Genomic DNA, 25,645 nt, shown 5'->3' on the forward strand with positions numbered 1-25,645 from the left:
CCCACTATTTAAAATACAAAGAAACTTATTTCCAAAGTTCTATGGAACAACATTGTTTCACAGGTCAACTTGTTTTCATGAAATTCCAAACCCAATTCAGAAACTTGGAGGTTCAGATTGCAAACAACCTCTGAACCTTTTTGTGTCTGTCACCACTGTAATCGCTACACATTTATGAATATTAGACACTTCCACAGCTGTATGGAGGACATATACAGGAGTTAGCTTCAGTTATTAACTAAAAATCCTGCTCTAAAAATTCCCCACTATCAAGAGGATAATGACATGGCTGGAGATCTCTGCAATTCATATTTCTAAGGCTTTGAAAATTTCATTAATTGACTGACCCATCTTTTTTTTGTTAAGAGGGAGCAGAGGCAATGCCTGCCACACTCACCTGCGGTGTCCCTTCTAAACACTTTACAGAATGGCTATGATGTAGATTCAGGCGAAAGCCACTTTCCTGTTGGTTAGTTTCAAGGTTCTATGGCAACAGTTGACAATTAGAGATGAACCCTGGTGGGAAACAATGAGGGATAAATCATAGCACAGACAAATCCCTCACCTGTGATGTGTTGGCAGAGGAATTACTATTTGCTTGCTGTTGATGAATTTGTGCAAGCTGCTGTTTCTGCATTAGTGCCAGTTGCTGTTGATGTTGCTGGTATTGTTCGGCTGTAAATGCTGAACAAAATATAAAACGAGAAAATACTATATCAAAATATGTAGGTGTTGTGTATATAAACACATCTATTTTATAATGCTAAAAAAATAATAATACACCACAGCAAGTTCCTAAGAGCCTTAATGTACCTTTATGGCAAAAAGGCTATCATCCTCCTAGAAATTTTTGTTCAAATTAAGCCTTCCCTTTTTAAGCTGTTTTTTAGTATATAGGCTTTAATTGCTCTGCTTCATTTAGCTCAAGATACCAAAAAGGGACGGGGAGGAGGGAACCAGAACACAATCAAGCCCACCAAAAACCCCCTAATAACTGATTAAAAAGAAATTACAGGTAGCAATGGCATCACTGTTTTCATTTTTTAAAACTACAGTATCTGCATTATTAGTAAATTAGGTTTATATGCAAAACTTGGGAACTGCATGCTTTCAGCCCTCACAGATAGCATTCTGAAGGCAGCGAGTACCTAAAATTAAGATTTATGTTTAAGTTTAGTTGAAAACATTAATTGGGCATGCTTACAACTCTGCAGGCTATCATAATACAGTATTTTTGTTGTTTTTAATCACACATGTACAAGCAACTCCATCAATACAGAATTTGATAGAACTACATCCTTCTCTCTAAAATCTCTGAAAGGTGATCCAGTAGTGAATATAACACAAGTCAACTAGAATTTTATCCAGCTAGCCCGTAAGTATAAAATTGACAAAAACCAGTGTTATTCCTACAGACTCACAAGGAGATGCCCAATGGTGCAGGGGTGGGGAGTGAACATTGGTTAACTCTGTAAAAAGTTATGATTTTTTTTTTTAATTTACATTTCCAAAATGAAAGTAAGTCTCAGTTTTCAATTTAAAACTGAATCAAGGCTGGAATGTGAATCCCCTTGCAAATTCAGTCTAGGATACACCTTTCAGATTTTTCCTTCAATGTTATCTTCAGATTGTACAGATGCTCCCAAGTAAGTGCTGTAAATAGTATTCATACTTCTAGAATGCAGTGGAAGTTCACTTCTGGGGAAGTTCACTACTGTTTGGCAACAAATCACCATGACACTTGAACCCTGTTCACAAATCACAATTTTTAAAGGTGTTTTTGTGGTTTTTTTTTTTTTTCATCTACCCCCCCTTCAGGCTTGCTTGCCTGAAGAAAATCCACTTCTATCAAAACTATAATAATCTCCTGCTTCTGGATACAACAGGATTCTGAAGAACAATTGTGCCTTATGTATAAAATTGAATAACAAGTCAATACAAATGGCTAACCAAAATAAGAATTAATATTTGGAAACAGAGTAAACACTGCTGAGCATGCATTTTTCCAGTGTATTTGTCTTTTTTTTTCCCCCGTAAAACATTGTTCCAAATCCTTCTATTATGTACTGGAAATAGCACTAATTTATTACCAGCACTTTGCTATCTAAGCACTTGAAGTTGTAAATTTTTACTCAGCTGCTACATTCAGGTTACTAATTTTTTTTAAAGTAACATTCTTCAGGAAGCAGGGATGTAGCACTTGTTTATATTGCCACAAGTGACATTACTTCCCAATACTCTTAGAGTTATATCTCACTTCGACTTGCTTCATTTCTTCAATGTTTTAAAGTTATTCCTAGGGGAATAGCTTAGTTGTAACAACGCCCTTACTAAAAAAAAATCCAGACTAGAATTCATAGACCAAATATTCAGAAGTTGGCTGTTTAAATTTTATATACAATTTAATTTTTTTTTCTACTTTATATAAACTAAAAGCCCTTTAGATTTTTTTTTTTTTTAAACTTGTCACCTAACACAGAAGTTGGAGCAAGAAAGTTTTAGCACACAGATTAGCATGTAGAAAGCTGATCAGCAGCAGCAGAGGGGAAAAAATGGATGTACTGTCCTGGTACTGATAGATATTTCATTTATATTGATCAGTTAGTAGTGACTTATTAATTGTATGTTTTTTTTAAAAACCCTAAAATTTAGGATCGTTATGGTTTAGCCAACATAGTGCCAGTGATACTGAAGGTTCCATGTATTAGTAAGGTATTTTATTCTACAGTATGACACTGTAAATATATTGCTTAGTAACAGGCTGTATAAGTGATGTAAATAAAGACAACTCACAGACTGACAGAGGAAAATGGGCAAAAAAGGGTATCTTATGCCACCATCTTTGACTGAATTAACATTTCCACCATCATAACCATCTCACTTTTGTCCATTTGAGTAAGTAAAAGTTAAGTTTCAGTTTTCAACCCTTAAGTACATTTTAGATTTAAGCTATAGAGTTGTTGTAAGCGCAGTCACCTATGTTGCTTTAACCAACTCCAAAATACTGTGGTTTTTTTTTTAAAAACAGTAAATAAAGTTTATTGAGACAACCTGTGTTTGTTTAGGATAGCCATTATTTAGGACAAGTCTTTAAGTGCTCCCCCTTCTTTCTGGAAGCAACATTTAGAAGAACTGTATTTTTCCAACTGTGCATCAGTACATTTCTTTTTAAGCAGTCTGTGACTCTTACAGCTCTAAGTTTCCCACCACAATGAAAACAGTTATACAGCTGTAGAAGTAAACAAGTGACAGAACCACCCACTATGACCACCACCCTCATGTATATCCAAACTGCTTCTCTTACTTCTGCTCAAATATCCAAATGCACTTACAAATGCCGCCTTGAAAATGCAATGGAAATGGCTATTTACCTGCCATATCTGAAAATGCACTCAAGAACATTTCACTTCAGGTTTTTCAATTTAGGTTAAAACATTCAGCAACATTTTTGCTGCTTCCCTTATTAAAGGTAAAAGCCTACTAGACATTTCAATATACTATTTGCAATACTGTCAGAGATTTACTGTGAGATTCTGAATTAATCAGTTGCATCCAGTTTAGAAACGCAACACTGCCCATAAACGACTGCTGCAAGCTACAGCCTCCTAAAATAATCTGATTGATACTCCCTTTTCCATTCCACAGTGTATGCAGATATGCTCATGTACCAGAAGACATTATAGATTATAATTACATAAGCTAGCTCTTCCCTCTCCATGCTAAAGAAGCACAACATTGAAGGTTTTATTGAAAACATTACTGCTACTGAGAACTATCCAAACCAAAATTAATCATTATTTCTTTTGAAGACCTGCAAACTAGGATAGCATACTTATTGCTCTTCTGTTAAAAGCCACCATGTATTTTGGTAACACTGTCACTAGGTTTCTTCCCCTCCTGCTATCAGAGTACAGTCTATATTACATTTCAATTGAAAAAATAAGCCTATTGATTGTGATATGAGTTGCTTCTGAAAAATGTCATTCCCACGAACAAAAAATGTTTGTACTTACTTTACATGAAAGTACTTCCACCTATTTAATCTTGCGTATTAATTTTCTGTGGCACACAACTGTGACTGGAATTGGGGAAGGCTTTCTGGGGAAATCACACATATGCTCAGCACAGTGAAATCACAGGTGTACTGACTGTGCCTCTACATCTGCAGGCACAGTCCTAAACGTCTTAAAGAGCTAGTCTAAGTTCAGCTGTCTTTTTTAAAAAAAGCAATTCAAGTAGAATGCACTGCAGACCATAAAAATGTAGCCACTATTAATGGGTTAAATATATGGCTTGCAGAGAGTATTTTTTTCTTGCCTGCAAAGCTAGCATAGGTGCAATCGCACAGGTGACAAACTTAATATCTTGTTAACAGTGTCCCTAAGAACTTTCTTCCAGAAATTTTATTACCTCTTCTATTTTTATTCTAAAGAAGAGAAAGGGCACAGCTGAAAATTTTTCATCTGTATCAGAGAAAAATGCCAAATGTAGAAGTAGCAAAAATGAATGTCATTTTCTTTTGTGTCATACGCTGCTCTTTATCTGCCTGGAGAAAAACAGCATCTAAGAAGCAAGCCTAGACCTTTTATTTACACTTAAATCAGCAACCACGTTTCTGGTAACTCAGAAGAGTACTGCTACACAAAGCTACACAAAGTTACATATTCCTTATATTACTGAAGACCTTCAAGGCTTTAAAAAAAAATTAGTAAAGCAACAGACCACTGAACAACAGCTTCAAATTAAAAAAAGGGACAAAACATAACATTCAATGGTTAAAGACAGCACATGAGATCTTAAAACAGATTCTTGCTTCAGCAGCTCTAGACAAGAGTGTAGTGTTTATAGACTCTTCTCAAACAGCATGCTAGGGCCACAGTGGTATGGTTCCATCATACAGTAATGACGATTTTAATACTATAGAATTTACTGAATTGGACAGTGACAAAACATCCAGTTTCATTCACTACACAGAATCCAGTGAGGGGTGGAAGTGGGAGTACCTCAACCACCACTACTGATACACTATAAGCAAGAACATTAAACTGTCTTTCATAGCTAAAAAGCGTACCTTCCCTCAACTTCTACACACTATCCAAGAAGCTTTCAGTAATTTATGCAAGTCATCTGACTCCTTAAGATAACCTAACCCAACTCCTTTCCTAACTTTAAATATTAGGAACCTTCAAGGCACAACCCTACCTGGAGTTATCCACATCTCAAGATAGTTGTCAGAAGACGGGTAGCTCAAGTTTTACTGAGAGACTAGGCTTTTACTCATTTCTTTGCAGCATACTGTTTTGAACTGAAACAATTAAAACTCAGTATGCTTCTGAATTGTTTCTGGTAGAATTCCGAATCAAGTTATAACATTTCAGTTGACACAACCTTCAGGATTTTAAGTCAGTACATCATGTTATGCTGTTATCCTCTTCATAACAGCTCGGGACAATGCCTGCACCTCTTCTGCAACTGTATTAGTGCTATACTTTGGCAGCAAGAGAAATGTTTTCTGCCTTACAGACTGCATAAAGGAATAGAAGGTAGAAGAAGCAGCTTCAGGAGTTTGCAGCTACCAATACAAGTAAAGAAACATTGTACATTACTGAGACTGACTGAGGGGATAAATGACTGCTTAGTATCTCCTTAGCGACAGCCACAAATGTTGTGCAATAACCCAAATTTTCAAAACCACTGCACTATGAATATGTTTACTACAATCATTTACATGACTATAAGCACGATATTTGTAAGCTTTGGGGTAATTATATATCATTTTTTTGCTCAAATTAAGCCACTGAATAATATGTTTCAGTTGGATGATTCTGCTTACATATGTACCAAATTCTGTGGCATGCTGATACTCAACAGGTGTTGTTTTCTGCAGCACAGAGTAACAGTGATGCTGTCAATGGACTTCTCAAGGATCCATAGTTCTCACCAGTTTTATACTGCAATATAAAACTTTTTTTTACAGTGCTAATTAGTTTTACCACAGCATTTAAGATGTAGGAGCCTTACAATGCTGTAGCTTATGTTTAGCTTCTCTGAAAAGGCAAGTCCTTCCCAGAAGTGGCTGAAACCAGTGAGGAGGGGGCCTAGCTGTGGAATCTGTATGAACAGATTGGTCTTTGTATGGTAAACAGGCACAGCCTCCCTCCTGACTACTGCTGCAAATTTTACTATGAGGTGACTCACTAGCTGTTACTCGGCTTCCCTGAAGTAGGAAAATACAGACTTACAAAAAAATGACCACAAGAACCAGTTTCCTGAACACTAGGAAGCATATCCTGGAAAGCAGAAAATGCACGTGTAAACTCCTGGTCCCTCTCCTAGCATTCCTTTTGATTTTCTGAATGGAAGATGCTCGCTAGATTTGCCAGGGAAGCTTTGTGGAGTAAACACAATGACCTACCCAGGTAAGTTTTGGTTGTTTGTTTGTTTTTGTTTGTTTGATTTTTGTTTGTTTGGTTGCTTTTGTTTGTCTTTTTTGGTTTTGTTTGTCTTTTTTGGTTTTGTTTGTCTTTTTTGGGTTTTTTTTTTTTTTTTTTTTTTTAAATAAAGTTTTAAAAAAATTTAATATTGAGAGACTGAAACACTTAATTAAACCTTTCAGCAAATGCTTCAGTCCTGTTAAACATTAAAATAGTAAGAATTAGGTATTTAAATTACAGTAACTTAAAAAACCAGTTGCTTCATAACATCAAGTTAAGTATCTGTTCTTATGAGAAGAAATGTTCCTTCAGTAGGAAAACTGAAGCATTAAGATTAAAAGTTCCAAGAACCTCTCTAAAAATCCATTCAGAGTACTGGATTCCCTCATCCTTCCAGCTGAGGTGATGGCCATTTAAAAAGGCAGTTTGGATCAGGTAACAGAAGAAAGATCACTTCACTAAAGCTTCCAGTTGATAAATCCCATGAACTACAGAACTGCTAAAGTATGTGGAAAGATGATATATCATGTTACAATGTTTTCTTAAGGGAAATACACAACAGCATCACATCCCTGCTGTACAAGAGAACAATTAGTGGTTACTAATGCCGAAGTGCATGCAAAGCAAACATCATTCACAATACTAAGTAATCCAGAACATCACATTTTTTATCTCTATCTTGTGAGAGATGTTATCTGGCTTACATTGCCTGGTTAAAGATTTTCTACTGTATAGCAAGTTCTCACCAGTGAATTCGGAAGATTGGAGAGACTTAGAGCCATCAGTGTGATTTAGTATTTGATGCACCAGGCCCAAAGATGTTTCACTTTCTGAAAAGAAGTTCAAGATTGATTTTACTTAAACATGGCATTAGACACTATGAGAACATGAATCATTATGCCCTTGATTATTACTACAACAGCCTTATATTTCAGCCCAACAGAACTTAAGTGTGGAATTCCTAACATCAGAACTCCAGACTTAGAAATTATAAACTAGATATAAGATCTATATATGTGTTCCCTACTTGGTAGTGGAAGAAGAGACAGAAAACAATTAATGAGGATTTTTACTAGCTAGAAATGCTTGCTATGCATTTAGATTTGTCTGCCCATCATTCTTAATATGACTTTCCACCAAAATGTCACAGGCCAGTTGGGGTACACAGTTTACTCCACAGTTATAAATGTGACCATCCTTGCATGGGATGCAGACAAAGCGTAACAGTTTACACAAGCCCAAAGATCCAGCACTTTGGAACAAAGTATTACTCCAACCGGGTTAAAGCTGAATGAGAAAATCTAGTATCATTACAAAGTCTCAAAGTCTCCAGAAGTGCTCAGATGTTTTAGTAAGCATTGATTCTTCCCCCATCCCCAGTCACATTTCCCAGACTAAAGAGGCTTTTCCTTCTAAGAGTTCCTCCTTCAACTAAGCCTACAGCAAACTATAGAAATCTGTTACTCCCAAGGTCATTACTTCTTCAACTAGGATCTCAACATCTCAGCCACAGATGGGCCAAGACTGTTAAGTTCCAATGATAACTGAAAACAGCCATTACAAATGTTGGTATTTTTCATGACCAAGTTTATCCCACAATGTGAAAATAAGCATTTGGAAAAGGGAAAACACTAAACCAGACAGCAGTGTTGAGACTATTACAGATACAAGGGTTAAATAAAAAGATGTAAACAACGCCAGTGATGGCATAACAGCAATGAAAAGGTAGGACAAGTCCTACTCTGGTGCGAGGAACTGTGACAAGGATTGAGGAGCTTCCTTCCTGCTTCTTTCCAGGAAAGAGATGCCTCAAGACAGGTGTCGGGCATCCTTAACAAGAACATGAAAAAACAGTACAGATCCATCAACCAACATCACAAATTTGGAGATGGAAATGCTAAACACATATTTGGGAAATGAAAGCATAGTTTACCGTCCTGCTACACGCCCAAGTGTGCAAACTTGCTTTTAAAAAGCAGATTAAGAGATGCGAAAAGAAGCATCCAAGTTTACTGGGAAAAATGTTATTTCTATGGAATTACCACAGAAAAAGTTACCAAACAGCAAAGCACAACTTGCAGTACATCATCTAAATCTCTAGTTTACAAGAGGATGCAAGGTAAGCTACTCTGGATTCTTTAACTATATTCTGGATGCCTGCAGTTTTTCACATACAGTAAGGTCTACAATCCCAAACATCATAACTCTTCAAGAATTTTCACTAAGGCTCCTGCTAGAATACTCAAGCTTCTTCTTAAAGAATTACAAATTTAGTGAGTAAACTCTAGTTAACTGTTAGCCTCTTTAGTCCTGACATCCTGCAGACTTTCATTTCAAAGTGACCAGCTTCTGGATGAAGAAGGCAGAAAAGAACAGAGTGCAAGATGATTGCCTGGTCTTACTGTGGAGCCTGGGAACCAGTGCTCAAATTTTTCACTAGTGACTGGTATCTCTGGTCTGCCTCCTAAACACAAGGCTGCAATGGAATTATACATGCTATGCAGTTTTAAATGTCTCAAAGTTTGTTTACTAAATGCGAGCATCCAAAAATATGAACATAACATATTAAACAGCAAGTCTCCAGCAGGAAGCAGAGCCTCTCTATAATGCAATGCAGTTTGAAGACTAACATTTGCCTGGCAGAACTAGATCAATCAATTAATCTAACGAGAAAGACTAAATTCCTGGGACACAAATACTTCAGATGAATATTCATGCCTACTGCACACTCCAGACTTAAGATTACAATTCAGAAATTTGATGAGATTGTCAGCAATACAGGCTCCTTTTCTGAAGTAATTTTGTTGCAGCTTGTTCAGAGTGAATAGCTTCCCCACTGAACGAGTTATTCCTCCACAGGAATCATGCTTTTACACTCTTGCTTGCTTTTTAGTGGTGTTCTGTATAACATATGCCTGAAGATCCTTGAATTAGGTCCTTTTGCAAGAGGGCAAAAGGATGCTTTTTCATAATTCTTCAGTAAGATGAAAAGGAATCACCCTCTCCAAAAGCAGTGCTACTTTTTCTTGGCCATTTGATCCTGCTGCCAAAGCCTATCCTTCAGCACACAAGTCCAATACAAGCCCCGTTTTCAAGTAACTTGTAAGGGATTTTTCTTTTTTAACAACATCCCTTCTCAGCTTACACGCAAAATCTCAATGCAATAACTTCATATTCCACTGATCTTTTATGCTGAGCACTCTGAAAGCCAGGACCAGAATAACTTGCATTTCTTCAGGGTTAAAGGCACTTGAAAATGTTTATAAAATACCTGGCTCTTTGGGGAAACCTCTCTCTGATCTTCAGGATGAAAAACAATGCTTCCTGTAGCCAGGGAATGGTATGTCACAGCACAGCTTTTATAACGTGTCCTCTGATTAACAGAAAGACCTGAGAGACCTCAACTTCACACTTGTGCCAGCCATATATAACAGACTTGAAAAGCAAGGTTTTCCACAGCAATTTTTCCATGTCAGCAGCATGTTGTCTGGATCATTCAAGCTGGAAAAAGCTCAAGAATTCTCTAAACTTCTTTAATATGGAAACAGACAAAGCTTATCACTTGATGGTGCACAATAAACACAGCAACCTCTGCTGGCCACTACAGAATCTCAGTATGAACTTTATCTTAAAGGGTAAGCAATATGGTTTGCCCACAACTCATGGTAGCAGCAAAGGGACAAAAGGATTTTTAAAAATAGAGATGCATTAATAAGTGCTTTCTGGTAAAAAGACCTACTGCCACTTCAAAAACCTAAAACGCAACGAGAAACAAACCTAAAAAATCCACACGCACAACAAACTCCCACCTTTAAAAACAGCTAAGAAAAAGGAACAGGAACATTCTACAAGGTTGTAATCTGCAGTAGTGAGATTAGAAAAACTTTAGTACAGATGTTAGATACTTGATGTTCTTTACAGTATTTGCTACAGAAAGTAAGATGACATAACTTAGCAGCTGCAGCCCCAACTGACATGCACCTGTGAAGAAGTCAAACTCATACGTATGAGACGTACAAACACACCTGTAATCTGTGTAGACAATGTGTCTTCAAGAATCCTTTAAGAAACTGAAAAAAGAACACTAGAAAACAGAATGGTACCAAGATGAACTAGACTGTATGCTCCTTTCAAATACCTACCCCTAAACAGATGACCATCATTACACCACATATACACAAACTCATACACACCTCCAATGCTACAAGAATCCCAAATAAGATTTTAAATAATTACACGGGTACAATCTACCTGGTTATATTAATAAGTGACTATCCAAAGACTGTGGTAACTAAAGTATATCTATGAATTTAGACATAGTTATATTTTTATGGAGTATTTCATTCCTGCACCAAACCCTAACAAAAATATGAATCTAAACTCCACAACATTTAAATTTAGAAAAGCTTGGAATACTAACTTAAGTATTTTACACAGATGAAATAAACTATCTGCATAGAATTCCAAGAACAAATGAATGTAACATGCTAGGCACTTACGCATATATATTACTTTCCCACACAATTCAAAATACAAAATTAAAACCTTGTAGAGAACTCATCACCATAAATAACAATTGGATTTAATTCCTCAATGGATGTAAGACCAATATCTTAATAATCTATTTAACAAAAAAGTGATTTGGGGGGTGGGGGAGGTGGAGGGGTATGTGTTTGTGCACTTATATACACACACCAAGACACATGCTTTACACTCAATTTAAACAGCCAATTTTTCAAGTCTATGTTATTCTCAGATGGAATGTATTGCCCATTTACTACTTTATAGTGTATTTATAATCTATTCCTCACACATTAGTTTTTTTTTCACACTAGTAACCTGACTACCATTTTATCACAGTTCAGACTCTGGCCACTAGACAGATCATGCTCTCCTCTGGACTTGGTTTACTGATTTGAAACATTGGAGCAGCAGAACTTAAACACCAAAAGCCGTACTTAGACCACAAGCCAGAAGAATCGTCAATTTTAGCCCTAATACATTTCCAGCAAGAAGAGTCATAAAAGAGAAAAGAATAGGGGATGGGGGCAAGGACCTACTCTACAACAGCATGGAGAGGAAGCATGAAATAAAGCAGCAGAACAAAGCTGCCCACTAAGTCTAAAAATGTAAGGAGGACAAATTTTCAGAAAACACAAAAAATCCCCAGGTGGTACAGGGAGGAAAGGTACAAAATGTATTGGAAAACAAGAGGATTAAAGTAATCTGATACCAGGGTAACACCCTTCAAGCAAATCTCCAAAACATCCCACAATTTGGGGAGTTTATTAGGTATATGCATCTCTCCCCACACAACTCCTACATTATCCATGTTTTCTAATTTGTTTCCAAAGCCATAATTCAAAATGGCAGGGGAAACATGATTTTAGAGACTCCTTACAAAATGGGGGTCAACTTTTAAAGTTATTTCTTTGCAAAAAACATCACTTTACTTGCTATAAAAGGATAACATTTAATGTACCAGCTGATCAAAATTCAAGATTTAAGTTACATTCTAACTATGCAAATACCAGTCTCCCAGTGTGAAGAACCCAATATAAAGAGATATGCTATCCAATATTATTCCAGTTAAAAAACACCACCTCATCAAGTTTTCTTAGGAGTCCGGTCCTCAATTCTGTAATTTAGGTTCTATAAGATATAATCTGCCACTTGCTGACAAGATGTAGAGGTGATTAGTCCAAGAGTTTTGCCAAACATGAGCAGATGCGTCAGTGGGGGTGGGCTGGGTATTTTTTGGATGAGAAATGGCATTTAATTTCATGTAAGTTCAAGTAAAAATTCACAATATGCTGATATTTTAAATGCAAACATTTAAACTAACCATTTCCCACCACCACACCTTGTACTAGAAAAAAATTTGGAATGTAATATTTGTATCAACATTCTTAATTTTAAAAATCCAGATCTGCAGAGTCAACTTACACCCTACACAATACTGGTTTCTAAGCCTTCATATTTCTAAAATTGTAATTACATATCAAGCTAACATTTGCATAAATTTGAGATGCAGTACACTACTGCTAGCAATAAATACAAATAAACATTGTATGTAGCAAATAAAGAGATAGAAATGAAGATGGGCTGTTACTGTCAAAATAGACAATGATGTAAAGTATGGATGACCTAACGATATTCTGGATTTTCTGAGCCAAGTTTAAAATTTCTAGAAGCAAGTTTGTCAAAATAAACATACCAAAATGTGCTGAACCACTGCTACTTTTACTTTGTATAGAGGTACTGCATGTCTGGGTCCCAGGTTGTGCTGTGCCTGTTCGATTTACACCCCTGTACAATTTCCTACAGGAGAGTTCGTCATTGTCACTGTCATGTAGGGATGGTGTCCGAGGCCTAAAATGCCGCCATCTACATGATTTGATATTGACTAGTATCTGACTGAGGTCTTTCGAGAAAGATTTGTCCGAGGTATTCGTTTCTGAGGTATTGGCAAATTGACTGATTGAAGAGTGTTGTGATGAGGAAAACATTTCCAAATCCAGCTGATGAAATGTGTTATCGTAGTCCGAATGCGCTCTGTCTAGTAGCACCCTAAAAACAGGAAAACAATGCAGAATTACACAGTGGCAAGAAAACACCAAGAAAGTCACCAGTCTGCCATGTGTGCTTGCGGACAACAAAGGGATAGAAGTAAAATAAACTACACAGAACACTCCAGAAGAACCAACACCCCGCCCCCCCAAACCAGACACAGAATGCATGACTATGTATTATTTTACAGTAAGTAGTACATTTAGGTTTCTCTTCATATTCTAACTTCTATTGTTTGAACAGCTATGTACATCATCATGTACGTATTAAAACACTGCAACAACATATATAATTTTAATTTTTTTTTTTTTTCCACATCAGGCTGGAAGATGGAGTTCCACAATGCAAAGAAAAAACACTAGAGAATAAAATAACTTAAGTAACTAAAAAGCAATTCAAATGCCCTCCTAAAGTAACTTCAGCTCAAAAGCCTTACTCTTATATCTACTGAATATACCTACAATCATGCCAATTCAGTGGGGATGTCACACACTAACTTCCAAATCCCCTTGCAAAATCCTAGTAAGAGCCTTCAGCTCCCATTCTGATTTTGTCAATATGCTGATCTGACTTGCTAGTAATACATGAAGAATCTGAAAGCCAAATCATGTTCTTACTTTTTTAAAATTAAAATTTAATACCAATGTACCATTTTCTTAAAGACATTACATAATGTTTAAGAAACAGCACTTCTACACTGAACAATTTATAAATTGTTTTTGATAAAGATACTTCAGGCATTTTTCTTCTAAGCAAGTCCTTAATTCTTTGGTATTTTTGACAATGTTTAACAGTTATTGTCACTTCTAAGTATTCCTCCCAAAATTCTCTACAACTGGCGAATCACCAAATATGGTCCAAACTCAGAAAAGCACTTTCTGAAAAATGTGATGTTTGCTATTTTTAAATACTACTATTTGAAGACAACTATGCAAATCATTTAAATACAAACCATCAATCACAACTGAAAACATACATGTATTTTTCACCTCAGAACTTGGGAGTGCCAACAATAAAAAAAAGCCCTCTAGAAACATTTAAGAAAACAGTATTAAAGTGGCTTCCACTACTGCAAAATAAAAATGGAGACAATCAGCTAAGGAAACCTGTATCAAATGGAAATATTTAAAAAGTCAACCCCTCTGATGTCTCCACTTTTAAGGGGTTTGGGTTTTTAAAACTTTGCTCTTTTAAAAACATGTCTTATTGGTTTTTTGTTTGGTTGGTTTTGGGGTCTGGTGGGGATTTTTTTTACATTTTATTTTTAAAATCAGCAACAATTATGTAGCACTTACCTTCCACCACGGCCGACCCGTCTTCGTGCAAACCCAATACACCTCTGGGGTACAGTGAGGGTGGTTAAGCAGTATCTGTAACGCACATCTCCTAATCTTCCCTCTTTAGGGCTACTCCATGGCCAGTTGCCAGGTTGGTCTAAATGAGGCTTAAAATAATTTTTAACAATTAAACACAAGATGTTTTCCCACAATGATGCTCTGTTTTATGACACATAAGGAAATTCTACTTACAGCATAGTACTGACAGCCTGCTTTCCTACGGAAGGCGAAAGGACCATCGGGATCATTTTCTTCCTCAGCCTCCGAAGAACCAGACAAAACCTTTAAAGAGTGGACGGGGGGTGTATGAGGAGAGATACTAGTAAATTCATGAGTTTTACGTCTATTCTTTCCTCAAGAGCAGCATAAAACTCCAGAGGTCCTACCTGGGAGAGAGGTTCTTCATCCGAACTAGGAAAATCATACTGATTCAAATCTTTAGCATTAAAGACTGGCAGTGCAGCAGGACTTGTCTGTTGAGGAGTAGCAGCAGCAGACGAAGGTAAGACTTTTGGCTTCTTCTCATACTTTCTTTTGGGTCTAATAACATCAGGTTTATCTTGCTGCAAGGAAAAAAAAAAAGCAGTGTAAAATTACACAAGCAAATTAGATTAAAACAAGAGTTTTAAAAAACTCCTGTGTAAGCAAGCTAAAAAGTGAACTCATCTTTCAACCATCTTGATAGCAATACAAGCAGTCATTTAATGAGTATCTGTATTTAATTTCCAGACAAGGAAATTAATTTAATTTAATTAACAGACAAGGTGGAATCAAGCACTGTTTACTCAATCTGCGCTAGATAAAACACTACTGATTAAGATAACAGTACTACTTTGGAAAACTAGACTAAAAATACATACAACGATCTCCAGGAAGCACCCGGGGCGGGGGGGGAAACGATAAAGTGGCTTTGGTGGGCGCCTGGCATCCAGCCAGGGTCAACCCACCACACTAACATTTTAAATTAATAGGCATTTATGCAATGTTAGGGAATTACTAAGTACCAAACAACGCTTTAAAGGCAAAAATAGAAGTTAGACTTCTCAAAGATACCTAGAATCTCAGAAAATCCTCTAAAAATTAAACACATTTCCCTATACTATGCAAATCCAAGTGCTTTTCCCAAGTTTCCAAGAAACAGATTTCTTTCACCCTGTGAGACACTGCATCGACCCAGCATCATTAACAGGTAAGTACACTCCAGCAATCTCAGTTACAATACTCTACTATCAATGGAACCAATTCAAGCCACTTTGTCAGATTCAGAACAGCCTTTGGACATTCTTCAGTTATAAGAAGTCTTTGTTTAAAATTCAAATTATACCTCAGCATTGCTCCTGTGTTATCTGACCTATTTAATATGCTCAGTTGTTGGCACTGTAGCTATGCTTTGTAAGACAGAAAAACTAAAGCCTGCAGGAAAAAAAGTGCTGATCAGCATTCTAAATCAAACAAGATTAGTTGATACTTTACTTAAATACAAACCCAGACAAAGATATACAGCATGCTGGGAATATCAGTGGATCTTATTTAAAAAACAAAACAAAACAACCCTCCAGATTAAAGTTACATGAATTTAGAACAAGATACGGGTTTTACCTCATTAGTCGTACCTTTGTCCAGTATCTAGGTAATAAATACAGTTTTCTTCAGGATATCCTAACTTTATGGACTGTATTAGAGAAAAATGCTTGTATCCCCCAGAATAAGAATACAATTGCATGTGTCCTTTTGTAGTTCGTCTATACTTCCTTTATTTCTGTCTTGAGGAAAGCCAGTAGTCTATATGCTATCATCATAACTCCAACAGAACAAAGCATTTTATTCCAATTGCAGCTTTGCTAGTCTATTTCCAGTTTCAAAAAGCTTACCCCTTCTCCCATCCTAAAATGCTGTATCTTGCATACGTGACAGCATGAACTAGTAACTCAGTTACTGACATTACTCACTTTAACTTTAAATTCTTTCAGTTCCATAGCTTCTTGGTGTTTAAAAGGACTGCTGTTAGTCACAGGAATGATGGGAATAGCATAGGTAGGTTTAATTGGCTGCCGCTGTGCCATGACCTCAGACATGATCTCTCCACTGTAGTCACCCAAATTATACCTGAAATCAGAATTATTTTTTTTATTGGTTGGAATGTTTACAATGTATGTCTGGTAAAAAGCTGCATAACAGCTGTAAGACTAGTACTTGCAACTTGGGGTAAAGGGACATCCAGGATGACAGCAAGAAGTACAGAAGTATTGTTCCAGAAAAGGGGACTACTAACATGGAAACTCCATTGTGATGACTAATGCCGACAAATAAATAAAAGGATAACTACCCTGTAAAGCCTGTAAAACATCTCTAAAAGACAATAATGTAAAGGAAAGAAGCAGAAACTGGAAGGAAAGGAGAGGGTTTCCCTCCCCCCTCACTTTGGGACAGGTACCTTTTAAAAAATATACATTTATCACTCAAAAGGTTTTAAACAGGGAGGCAGAGTGCCTTATTCATCAGTACTCTCTCTTCTATGTTATGGAGTAGTTTCACAACAAGCAGCTCCGTGAAACATATTACATTTCAAGTCCTGTGGGAAGTGCTGAGTTGAAGTGCAGTTTTCCATTCTGAGGGGGGCATTGAGTCTTTCCTCTATTCAACAGCTTATTTTCTTGACAAAGGTACTAGAAAACCTTTGAGACTTCTTCCCTCTTATTTCTAGTGAAAATGGTCAGTGCTTGAAAAAAATGCCACTGGTACAGACATTCGACTTGTCTTCCTAAGAAGCCAGACTAAAAAGTTAGTTTTAGAGCTTTAAAATACTGACTCAAAACATTTGTTTTCAAACCTGGATGCTTACGCTAGAAAAGTCTATTCAGATTCTAAGTATCAACCTAAACAACAACTCCACACTGCAAATGTGATTCTCAGTTGATTGGGAAAGTGACAGTTGACAAAGCAGAGCATTTGGACTTCAGCACAGCTGACAAACAGTATGTCAAAAGCAGCACTACTTGGAGATGACTCAGAGAACAACATTTTATACTGTACAAAATATTTATTTGTTTTCCTTGAGGGTATTGGATCAGGCTTTGCTAAAAAAGAACAGCAATAACGAAAAACAATGGTAATGATTGGAAATGGCCTTAAAATTAGCTAGGACTTTCTTAAACTATGTATTCAAGTGTAACATAAATTTCCAAATGAATTTACCTGAAACTATGATCTCTCTTCCTGTATAGTATATAGAATATATACATACATTTAAATACATGAACACACGTAAAAAAACAATGTAGATTAGTGTGATGGGTCACTTTCCCATAAGCAACTTCCTAACGTATTATTTTGCTCTCCATAGCCATTTACGAAAATATGCTATCCTGCAAATGTGAAAGGGTCTAAATACTTATTTTAAAAACCCATCGTTGTTTTAAGTATTTGTGGGAATCAGAATACAAAGTAGTTTCCAAAGCTTTCTGCAGCAAATTTCAATAAACATTACCTCTTTTCCATAATTTCCAGTGTTAAATGCAGCAACTCTCTCTTGCTTTTTTCCCTCCTCTTTATCATCTCCAGGATGGTTACTGCACGACTCAGATCTCGACGCAGCTTAAGCATCTTCTCATAAGATGCTTCATCGTTTTTCCGATTCTGTAGATACATAGTGTATATGTTTCGCCACATCATTTAAATTAAATAATCTGAATTAAGTTCTAAATATTTATGTGTATATATATAAAAAAATCACACACTAAACCAGAGAAGCATGTGCATGCTATCAATGAGCTACAGCTTACCAAAACCGTAAGTTTAGCAGTAGATTTAGTGAAAAAATAGTGAATACAAACTTTCATTCAGTAGCTTTCCTAAAGTAGTTTTTTATGTTTTTATCCTTGCAAATTAAAACAAAACACACCCAACTTCTATTGTTTTATACTACATAGCTGAATTGTTTCTTTATATAAACTACTTTTTGAAAGGGGGAGAAGGAAGAGAAAAAAAGCAGAGGGGGGTATTGATCTACTTACTTTTCGTGTCTGCATCTTTTCAGTTCGTCTTCTAAAAGCAACATAAGGGTCATTTGTGCTGGAACCATCTCGCTTCTCTTGTTTCACTGCTGGGATAAGAGAGGGACCTCGACAGTTTTTCCGCTTTTTAATCCAGTACTCATACACTTCTCTGATCAATTCATCATCTTCCTTCAGCAACAGCTTGGCCTCTTGCAGGCTGACTGGCTAAATGCAAAACCCAGCACGTCACTTTCATATAGCAATATATAGAGTGCGTATTTCAAATTCTTTATTCAAAGTACCGTTGTACCTGCTGCCCGCTGCCCTTTTCTAGTCTGTCTATCATCTCCTCAAATTGCAAAGGAGAGATGTCCATTCTTTTCTTCAACTTATTCACAAAGATCTCGTCTTCCGAATCCAAGTCATAATCTGGCTGCTCAGCATCCAAACTAAAAGCTAAATGATACAGTGAAAGTTAGTTTTACTACAGAGATGTTTTGTTCCAAAAGCAGCATCTGAAGTACACACCAGATTCTTCCAAAGACAAAACCAAAATTATATGTTTGAATGTTGCAGTAATGCTACTTCAAAGTTAGCTACTTTTTAATTGAAAAAAATTACACCATTAAAAATCAGGAATGAAAGTTGGTATCTATTTGACTATGCTTTTGTGAACCAGTGAAAGCTTACTAGTGGTCAAACCAGCTAGCAGCTTTCTACCTCATTGCTTTCAGTAAGAATTTTTTAGACTGGTCAAAATTTTCAATGCTGTTTAGTATTCTGCAGTTTTATGTATTGTATTATCAACAGTTAAGACTTCAGCCCAAACACACTTCAAAGGTACTTCTACAAAAGTATATGCAGACTGTATTACAGTGACCTTACACATATTCTCATCAATGATCTTTGTGATGTAGACGAGTCAAGCTAAACTGGCCCAGCATGGTCTACCCTATGTAGCAAGGCATCTTCAAACACAAGTAATCTTTTGCAGAACATAAAGAACTGTTCTGTTTTCCACAATATCCTATGAAAATGCAGCATTCTGCATTCAAAACAAGAATTGCCTAGTTCTCATGCCTCATGCAAGTTGTTTTAGTTCATAAGAGATACGAATTCCTCTCCAACTACACACTTGGAAACATGCTGTGAAAAGCATCACTTGCTTTTAATAAATAAATAGGTAGAATACAATGCAGCTGAAAATCACCATTTCAGCTGTTAAACACCTAGATAAGGAAAAGAAGAACGAAAAAGTGTGACCTTAATATCAGCATGGAAGACTGCTAGTATTAATCTCTTCATTTGCTTAGGAGCAGAGGAGCATGCTCTGATCTACCTGATCTTCCACCTGATCTAGTGGAAGTTGTCCCTGCTCATTGCAGGGGGGAATGAACCAAAAAGGTCCCTTCCAACCTAAACTATTCTATGATTCTAATACTTTAAGCCATCACTGAAGCTCAGACTGATATAGAAGTCTTAACATTTAACCAAAGTTAATTAGGCATGAGATCCATTTACATAGCACAGACATTACTTTTAGAACTCTACTAATTCCACCATGCAACAGACTTCTGAAACAGATTACATTTTTTATAATGTTTTCAAAAGTTATCTGAAGTAACATGGTGCTCATATGAAGGGTCACATCCATACAGGGTAGCTGCTATCTTCCAACAAAACCAAAATCCCAACACATTTGCAAGTCATCAGTGATATCAAAACCCACCTACTTTTAGATGTAGAATACTTCCATCCAGGCATAGGCAAATACTACTACTACTGCCATTTCTGCTTGGTTTCCCAACCCACTCTACTGTTGTTTTAACCTGATTAAGCTTCAGGGGACAGGCACTCTGTTTCTTAACTATGTATTATATATTCTCCTCTTCAAGTATATTTGTGTCTGCCTTTGCTAACGAACCTAAATTTCCCCGCAACCTGTAACTACAAAGTGTTATAGAGGGCAGAAACAGGCCTTTGAGACTGCTAAATTTAAAGTATTAACATATAGACAAAGACTCAAGAAAGACATCTATCTAATTCTTGATCAAGAACTAAATATACCTCTTCAGTAAGAAGTATGTATTCCTTTACATGTCTGAAAAAAATTCTCAGAAGTCAGTCTTAATGTGAGCTCAACAGACATTTAAGAGTACTCTCCTGAACTACTAGCAAACCAAAGTTCTCAGTGTAGACTTCAATGAATGAGTTACTTTACTTACGCTGTATGTGAATCAGCTGCTTTGGCATTTTAAATTCTCCAGGATATATTGATTCATAGTATGCAATATTACTTTCTGCTTCTGGAACCGGTATAACCATGTTATCCCTCTTCTCTCCATATACTTGTTGTGCTGAGATAGCCCGCTGGAGATGATGTTCCTATAAACAAAAAGAGTCAAGATGAAAATCTTTCAGAGCTCAGACTTTTTAAAGTTGAATGAAGTCCGTTTCTTTGCAAACGTTCTCATTCCAAATCCCTGAGACCAGACCTAAGAAATGGATAATGCACCCTTGACTCAAAATGCATTCCATAAACCTGAAGGTTTTTCCAGTAGGTGGAGCTCTCCCTCTTACACAAACACACATCTCTGTTACTAAACTTAGTGAGTCAAGTTGCATGTTCTTGGCACCCAAGCTACATAAATCTATGTTTATGTACTTCTGGAGAGACACTTAAGATTGATTAGACATACAGATTATAAGTAGCTGAAGACAGATATTCACTCTGGTATTATTCTGTATTTGCTATGACCATTTATTGCCAGTGATGTCAGAAAACCAGAAAGGAGGCCTGCCATCATCTCCTATTAAGAAGAGAAACAACTATTTTTACCCAGACAGATGATGATTCCTAAAGACATTCTCATTTATTGCAATGCCTTCCACTATCCTCTTTTTTCCACTCCTAATCTGTCAAATAAACTTTATTATTAAGCTCTAAACCACAAGGGTGAGAATAATTAACTTTTAAGAAATCTGCAACTGTTTTTCAAGCTTAAAAGTAAGTTACATTTCTATCTGTTACTACAACCCAAGTAACAGATTAGTAACATTACAAATTCTAGTAATTTTCTAGTGCTACTATTCAAATGCACTCCATTCTTCCTGTGGTGCTGCCAAGACAGTAAGTAGTATCAGCAGAGTTCACAGAGTTACCAACAAAACCCCACACTGCAGTACGTGTGCATATATATAAATGGTTTACTGACAATGCAACATGGTATTTTCTCCCTAGTACCAAAGCTGGTTTCTTAAGTTTCTATACTGTTCCTTCCTAGGTGCTCAGTAAACCAGTGATGCATCAGTTCTGCCGATACAGCTATTAGTGAGATGCTATAAACCAAGTTACTGAAATACTCAAAACAGGAACTGCAGCATAAGGGTGGCAGGGATAATTGGTTTTAATATTGAAGTAAAAACATATCAGTGTTCATCCATATGATCTTAATACATCTTTGTCTGTCTGACTTCAATTTACTCCCTCTTCAGTACAATAAAGGCAATTAATATATTCTGTCTAAAGTTAAATAAAAAAAATATTCAAGAAAATTCTAAAATAGGATTTATTGTAAACTGCAGTTAGTACAGTCTCAAACTAGGACCTGTTCCAAGGTATAATTCTGCTGCAAGGACTCACGAGGATTTTAGCCTACCTTTACCTTCAAACAAGCTGCAGAGATCTTTCACACCTGTCCCATTACAAAGTTTCTTCATGAAAAGAGATTAATCGTGAGAATACGACATACCATACAGTTGCGAGTAAAACTCACTAGACTGATTGTGATCTTCTAGGATTTTTAAGTGCAGACATGTATGTCACATAGGAGATGTGGCAGCTGAAATTTTCTTGGGTATGGTACAAAATAATCTCTTTCCTACCTTTTAGTGAAGCACTGCTGCCAGACACCTCAAATTTGTGTAAACAGTCATAATTCTTCAGGATTTTGTCCCAACAGCTACAACTGTTGCAGAACAGGGAATTAAGCTTTATTTCCATATAGTACAGTAGGATTCTTTGTCAAATACACAGTAATAGTCAATGGTTTTTGAGTAACAGCAAAGGCTTACTGTTTTTATAATCATATGAAGGATTCCTGGTCCATTTATTCCAATTTGTGTTTTTAAACACAAAAAATTCCTTCATTTCAGGGAAGAAAAGGGGGTTAGACTCTAAATTAAGATTTCACTTTCTCTAACCCATCTCTGATATGGAAATGGGCAATCCTAGTTAGTACCAGTAGTCTATACTAATTTCCTAACAGGCTGCAGTAACAAGTATTTAAAGAAATCTTGACTATACTCTTGAAACAGAAACACAAATCATAGTTTTGCCCAACTTTCATCCCCATTACAAAAATACTCAGTACTTGAGCAGAGAGCATTAGTAGACCCACATATTATGAAAGCAACTGGATAAAAGTTCCTCCACTGAAACAGGTGAACTAATCTGCTGTTCATACCTGTTTCAATTCACCACAAGAGACACTCCACTCAATAAATGAAAATAAACAGACAAGGCAACCTCCCCTTTACACTCCCATGCACCAAGTTCTCACTTATTTGGACAGAAATCAGGAACAGCAACTTTGACCCCAACTTCAACATCTCAGCCAGTGGCTCAGCACCTCTCTCTCTCCTGAACATAATCAGGTGCAATTGGTAACTCTGGAAGCACTCATTTTTAACATGAAAGCACGTTAAATTTCTACAGTTAACTAACCTACTACAGCTTACAGTTTCTATTTTGCAGTCATTCTCCACTGTGATTGCACAGCTGATTACTCCCACCCAAATGCAACACCTCATTCATCTGAAACCACAGCTTTCCATTTTAAAATGGTTTCCTGTTTGTCAGAATGATTTTGAATTCCAAAACCTAATCAAACATGCTGGCTGCACTTCATGTTATCTTGATTTAATATGTAGATGCTGTAGTCCAAATCACTCCTGAAAATACCAGCAGGCATTTAAAGACAGACCTCTTCAGGAATTTAACAAACCTTTTCACTTTGACTGGTCATCCATTTCCAGATACAGTTTTCCAATCAGATATATTTCCACTTTACAACAGTTTCTACAATACTGTTTCCATTCATTGCATAACAGAACAGTATCAAAATAGCCTTTTTTAAAAGTCAAGATGCAACTATCCACTAGGTCCCTTGCCCTGCCACAGGAAGGAGTTAGACTGGATTAACCAGGGTTTGTTCTTGAAAAACTCCTATTAGCTGTTCACAAAGAGATTAGTATCTTCCAGGTGATTAGTGTGACCAAATAATTTACATTATCCATATTCCTCCAGGAATTGCTGTTAAGATAGCTTGTTTGTAACCCTCTAGCTCCCACCTTTTCAACAGGCTGTTTGTTATGGGGTTTTGGTTTGGGATTTTTTGTTTGAGGTTTTTTTTGTGAATTTTATGTTGCGGGGTCTTTTTTTAAAGTAGCATGGTTGCCGTGCCTCTTCCCCTTCTCCTCTGGAACATCATCTGCCCCTCAGAAGTTCTCAAACAGCTGTGAAATTATTTCAGACTGTTTCTTTAAATTCCTAGCATGAATTTTAGGTGGGTTAGTCAAGCTCAAAGGCTGTAATTTGTCATGTTAGAAGGAAACTCATCTAACAGCTACCACCACAAGGTGCAGTCTTGTGCCCCTTGCTGTCATTCTCCGTATTACCACTGCTTTATGCCAGACTGAACCTATGACAACAGCTTAGGGAACCAAATCCACAGAAAGCCATGTCTCTCCTGTTATTTCCCCTGAAAGCAATTAGTAACAATTAGTCTTCTGACAAATTAGCTCCCTGAACTGCCAGGGCAGGTGTGAATGAGGGGGAGGGGAGGCAGTGGGGAAAGGGAGGAAGGGAGAAAGATGAATCCCTTCAGTAGCTAGCAACTAGCCAGTAAACTGGCTTAGCTCCATTACTAAATTAAAAAACACCTTTTAAAAATGAATACCAAGGAAAAAAAAAAGATTAAGACTTATGAAAAGCTATGGCAGATAAACATTTCAACTATCTCAGTATCAAATACAATCAAGGTTTCCTCTTACTATAAATATTTACAAAATATTCTCTTATTCTGCACATTCATTGCTAGATAGATCTCACCTTGTTCCTCCTTTCGAGGTAAACCTTTCATGTAAATATTAATTGTTCACATGTTCTTTGTTCCTATTCATCAGTTTCCACTTTCAGTGCATTCAGATTTCTGTATTAAGGTATCCTTCTTATTGAAACTTACAAAAATTCAGTCCGAACTACTGAAGAACACAGGAGACTTTGCAGTTTCTTCCCTCTCTCTCAACTTGCTTCAGCTGGATCTTTCATACATACCCTGTTTCACAACTTGTATTTATTGAAGGCAGTTTATTCTCACTGAAACTGCCTTCCACTTTTATATTTAACTGTTTTCAAACTATTAGTTAGGTTTATATCCAGAAAAGCTTCCCTCTTCAGTTGCTTTCTCTGCCCGACATAAAAAGCTATCAGAAATACAACGTTGGGAGTTCCTTGTGCTGTGATGCTAATTTGAGCCAGTACTTTTAAGAATGATGGTACTGTTCCCCAAACTTCATTCCCTCTACCTTGTACTAATGCTCATCCAAATTTGCATTTAAAGCTATTCCAAAATTTCATGCAGAACCTAAAAATCTGCTTGTTCTTCCCCCCACAAGTTAATTTTTCATCAGGTTAGCTTCCTACACTGGCTCATCACATGGTTAGACAATTGCAGACCCAAAGGGATGCAAGAGGAGCACTCAGCCCAGAGACAGAGGGGTGCCTGAGGAAAAGAGCAGCTTCATCACTTTTTGCAATATCCAGCCAGTAAGATGAAACTGCACCTTTTCATCCCACTATATTCCTGTCCAGAAAAGTATTCAAACAGTTAGAATTCCAACACTATTCAGATTACCCTACTAGTTGTTTAAACAAACAAAAACTCAACAACCACTCTCCTCCTTTAGAAGTTTTCCTCTCATTAGTCTACAGGAAAAGCCCACCAAAACAGCAGCCCTTCTTCTGACTACTCACAATGTAGCAAGGCATGATGTACTTAAGAAATTTCCTAAGCAAAATTATATATTGACACCATTCTTTATTCTGTAGTCTTCCTTTCTATTAATTTTGATATACCAAGTTCGTCCCTTGTATCCACTTATTGTACCAGTATTGCCATGCATGTTCCAAAACATCAAAGAGTGATAATCTAAAGCAAGCTGGCAGTAACAAAGGCACTAGGGAATGCAGGAACACAGCAGAGCAGCTCTCACTGCAGCCTGAAGGAATTGGAACTTTTGTTCAGTT

General features: G+C 36.7%; 1 protein-coding gene across 7 annotated transcripts in view; it reads right to left on the reverse strand.

Moving 5' to 3' along the window:
- Positions 1-25,645, reverse strand: part of EPC1 (enhancer of polycomb homolog 1 (Drosophila)) — a 71,163-nt gene that overhangs the window by 3,186 nt on the left and 42,332 nt on the right. For 4 of the 7 annotated variants that reach the window (XM_010585230.1, XM_010585200.1, XM_010585238.1 and 1 more), the window contains 12 exons: positions 20,562-20,721; positions 18,647-18,792; positions 18,355-18,561; positions 17,829-17,977; positions 16,291-16,447; positions 14,728-14,904; positions 14,534-14,623; positions 14,300-14,448; positions 12,652-13,004; positions 7,181-7,264; positions 566-684; positions 398-484 (listed from right to left, as the gene is read on the reverse strand). In XM_010585230.1, coding sequence (XP_010583532.1) covers positions 398-484; positions 566-684; positions 7,181-7,264; positions 12,652-13,004; positions 14,300-14,448; positions 14,534-14,623; positions 14,728-14,904; positions 16,291-16,447; positions 17,829-17,977; positions 18,355-18,561; positions 18,647-18,792; positions 20,562-20,661 — 1,818 coding nt within the window. In that variant the 5' untranslated portion in view covers positions 20,662-20,721. The remainder of the gene's footprint in view (positions 1-397; positions 485-565; positions 685-7,180; positions 7,265-12,651; positions 13,005-14,299; positions 14,449-14,533; positions 14,624-14,727; positions 14,905-16,290; positions 16,448-17,828; positions 17,978-18,354; positions 18,562-18,646; positions 18,793-20,561; positions 20,722-25,645) is intronic. The other 3 variants (XM_010585208.1, XM_010585216.1, XM_010585223.1) reach the window with 3 other exon arrangements.

Source organism: Haliaeetus leucocephalus, unplaced genomic scaffold, assembly GCF_000737465.1.
Source record: "Haliaeetus leucocephalus isolate CR32 unplaced genomic scaffold, Haliaeetus_leucocephalus-4.0 Scaffold0, whole genome shotgun sequence".
Taxonomy (NCBI): Eukaryota; Metazoa; Chordata; class Aves; order Accipitriformes; family Accipitridae; genus Haliaeetus; species Haliaeetus leucocephalus.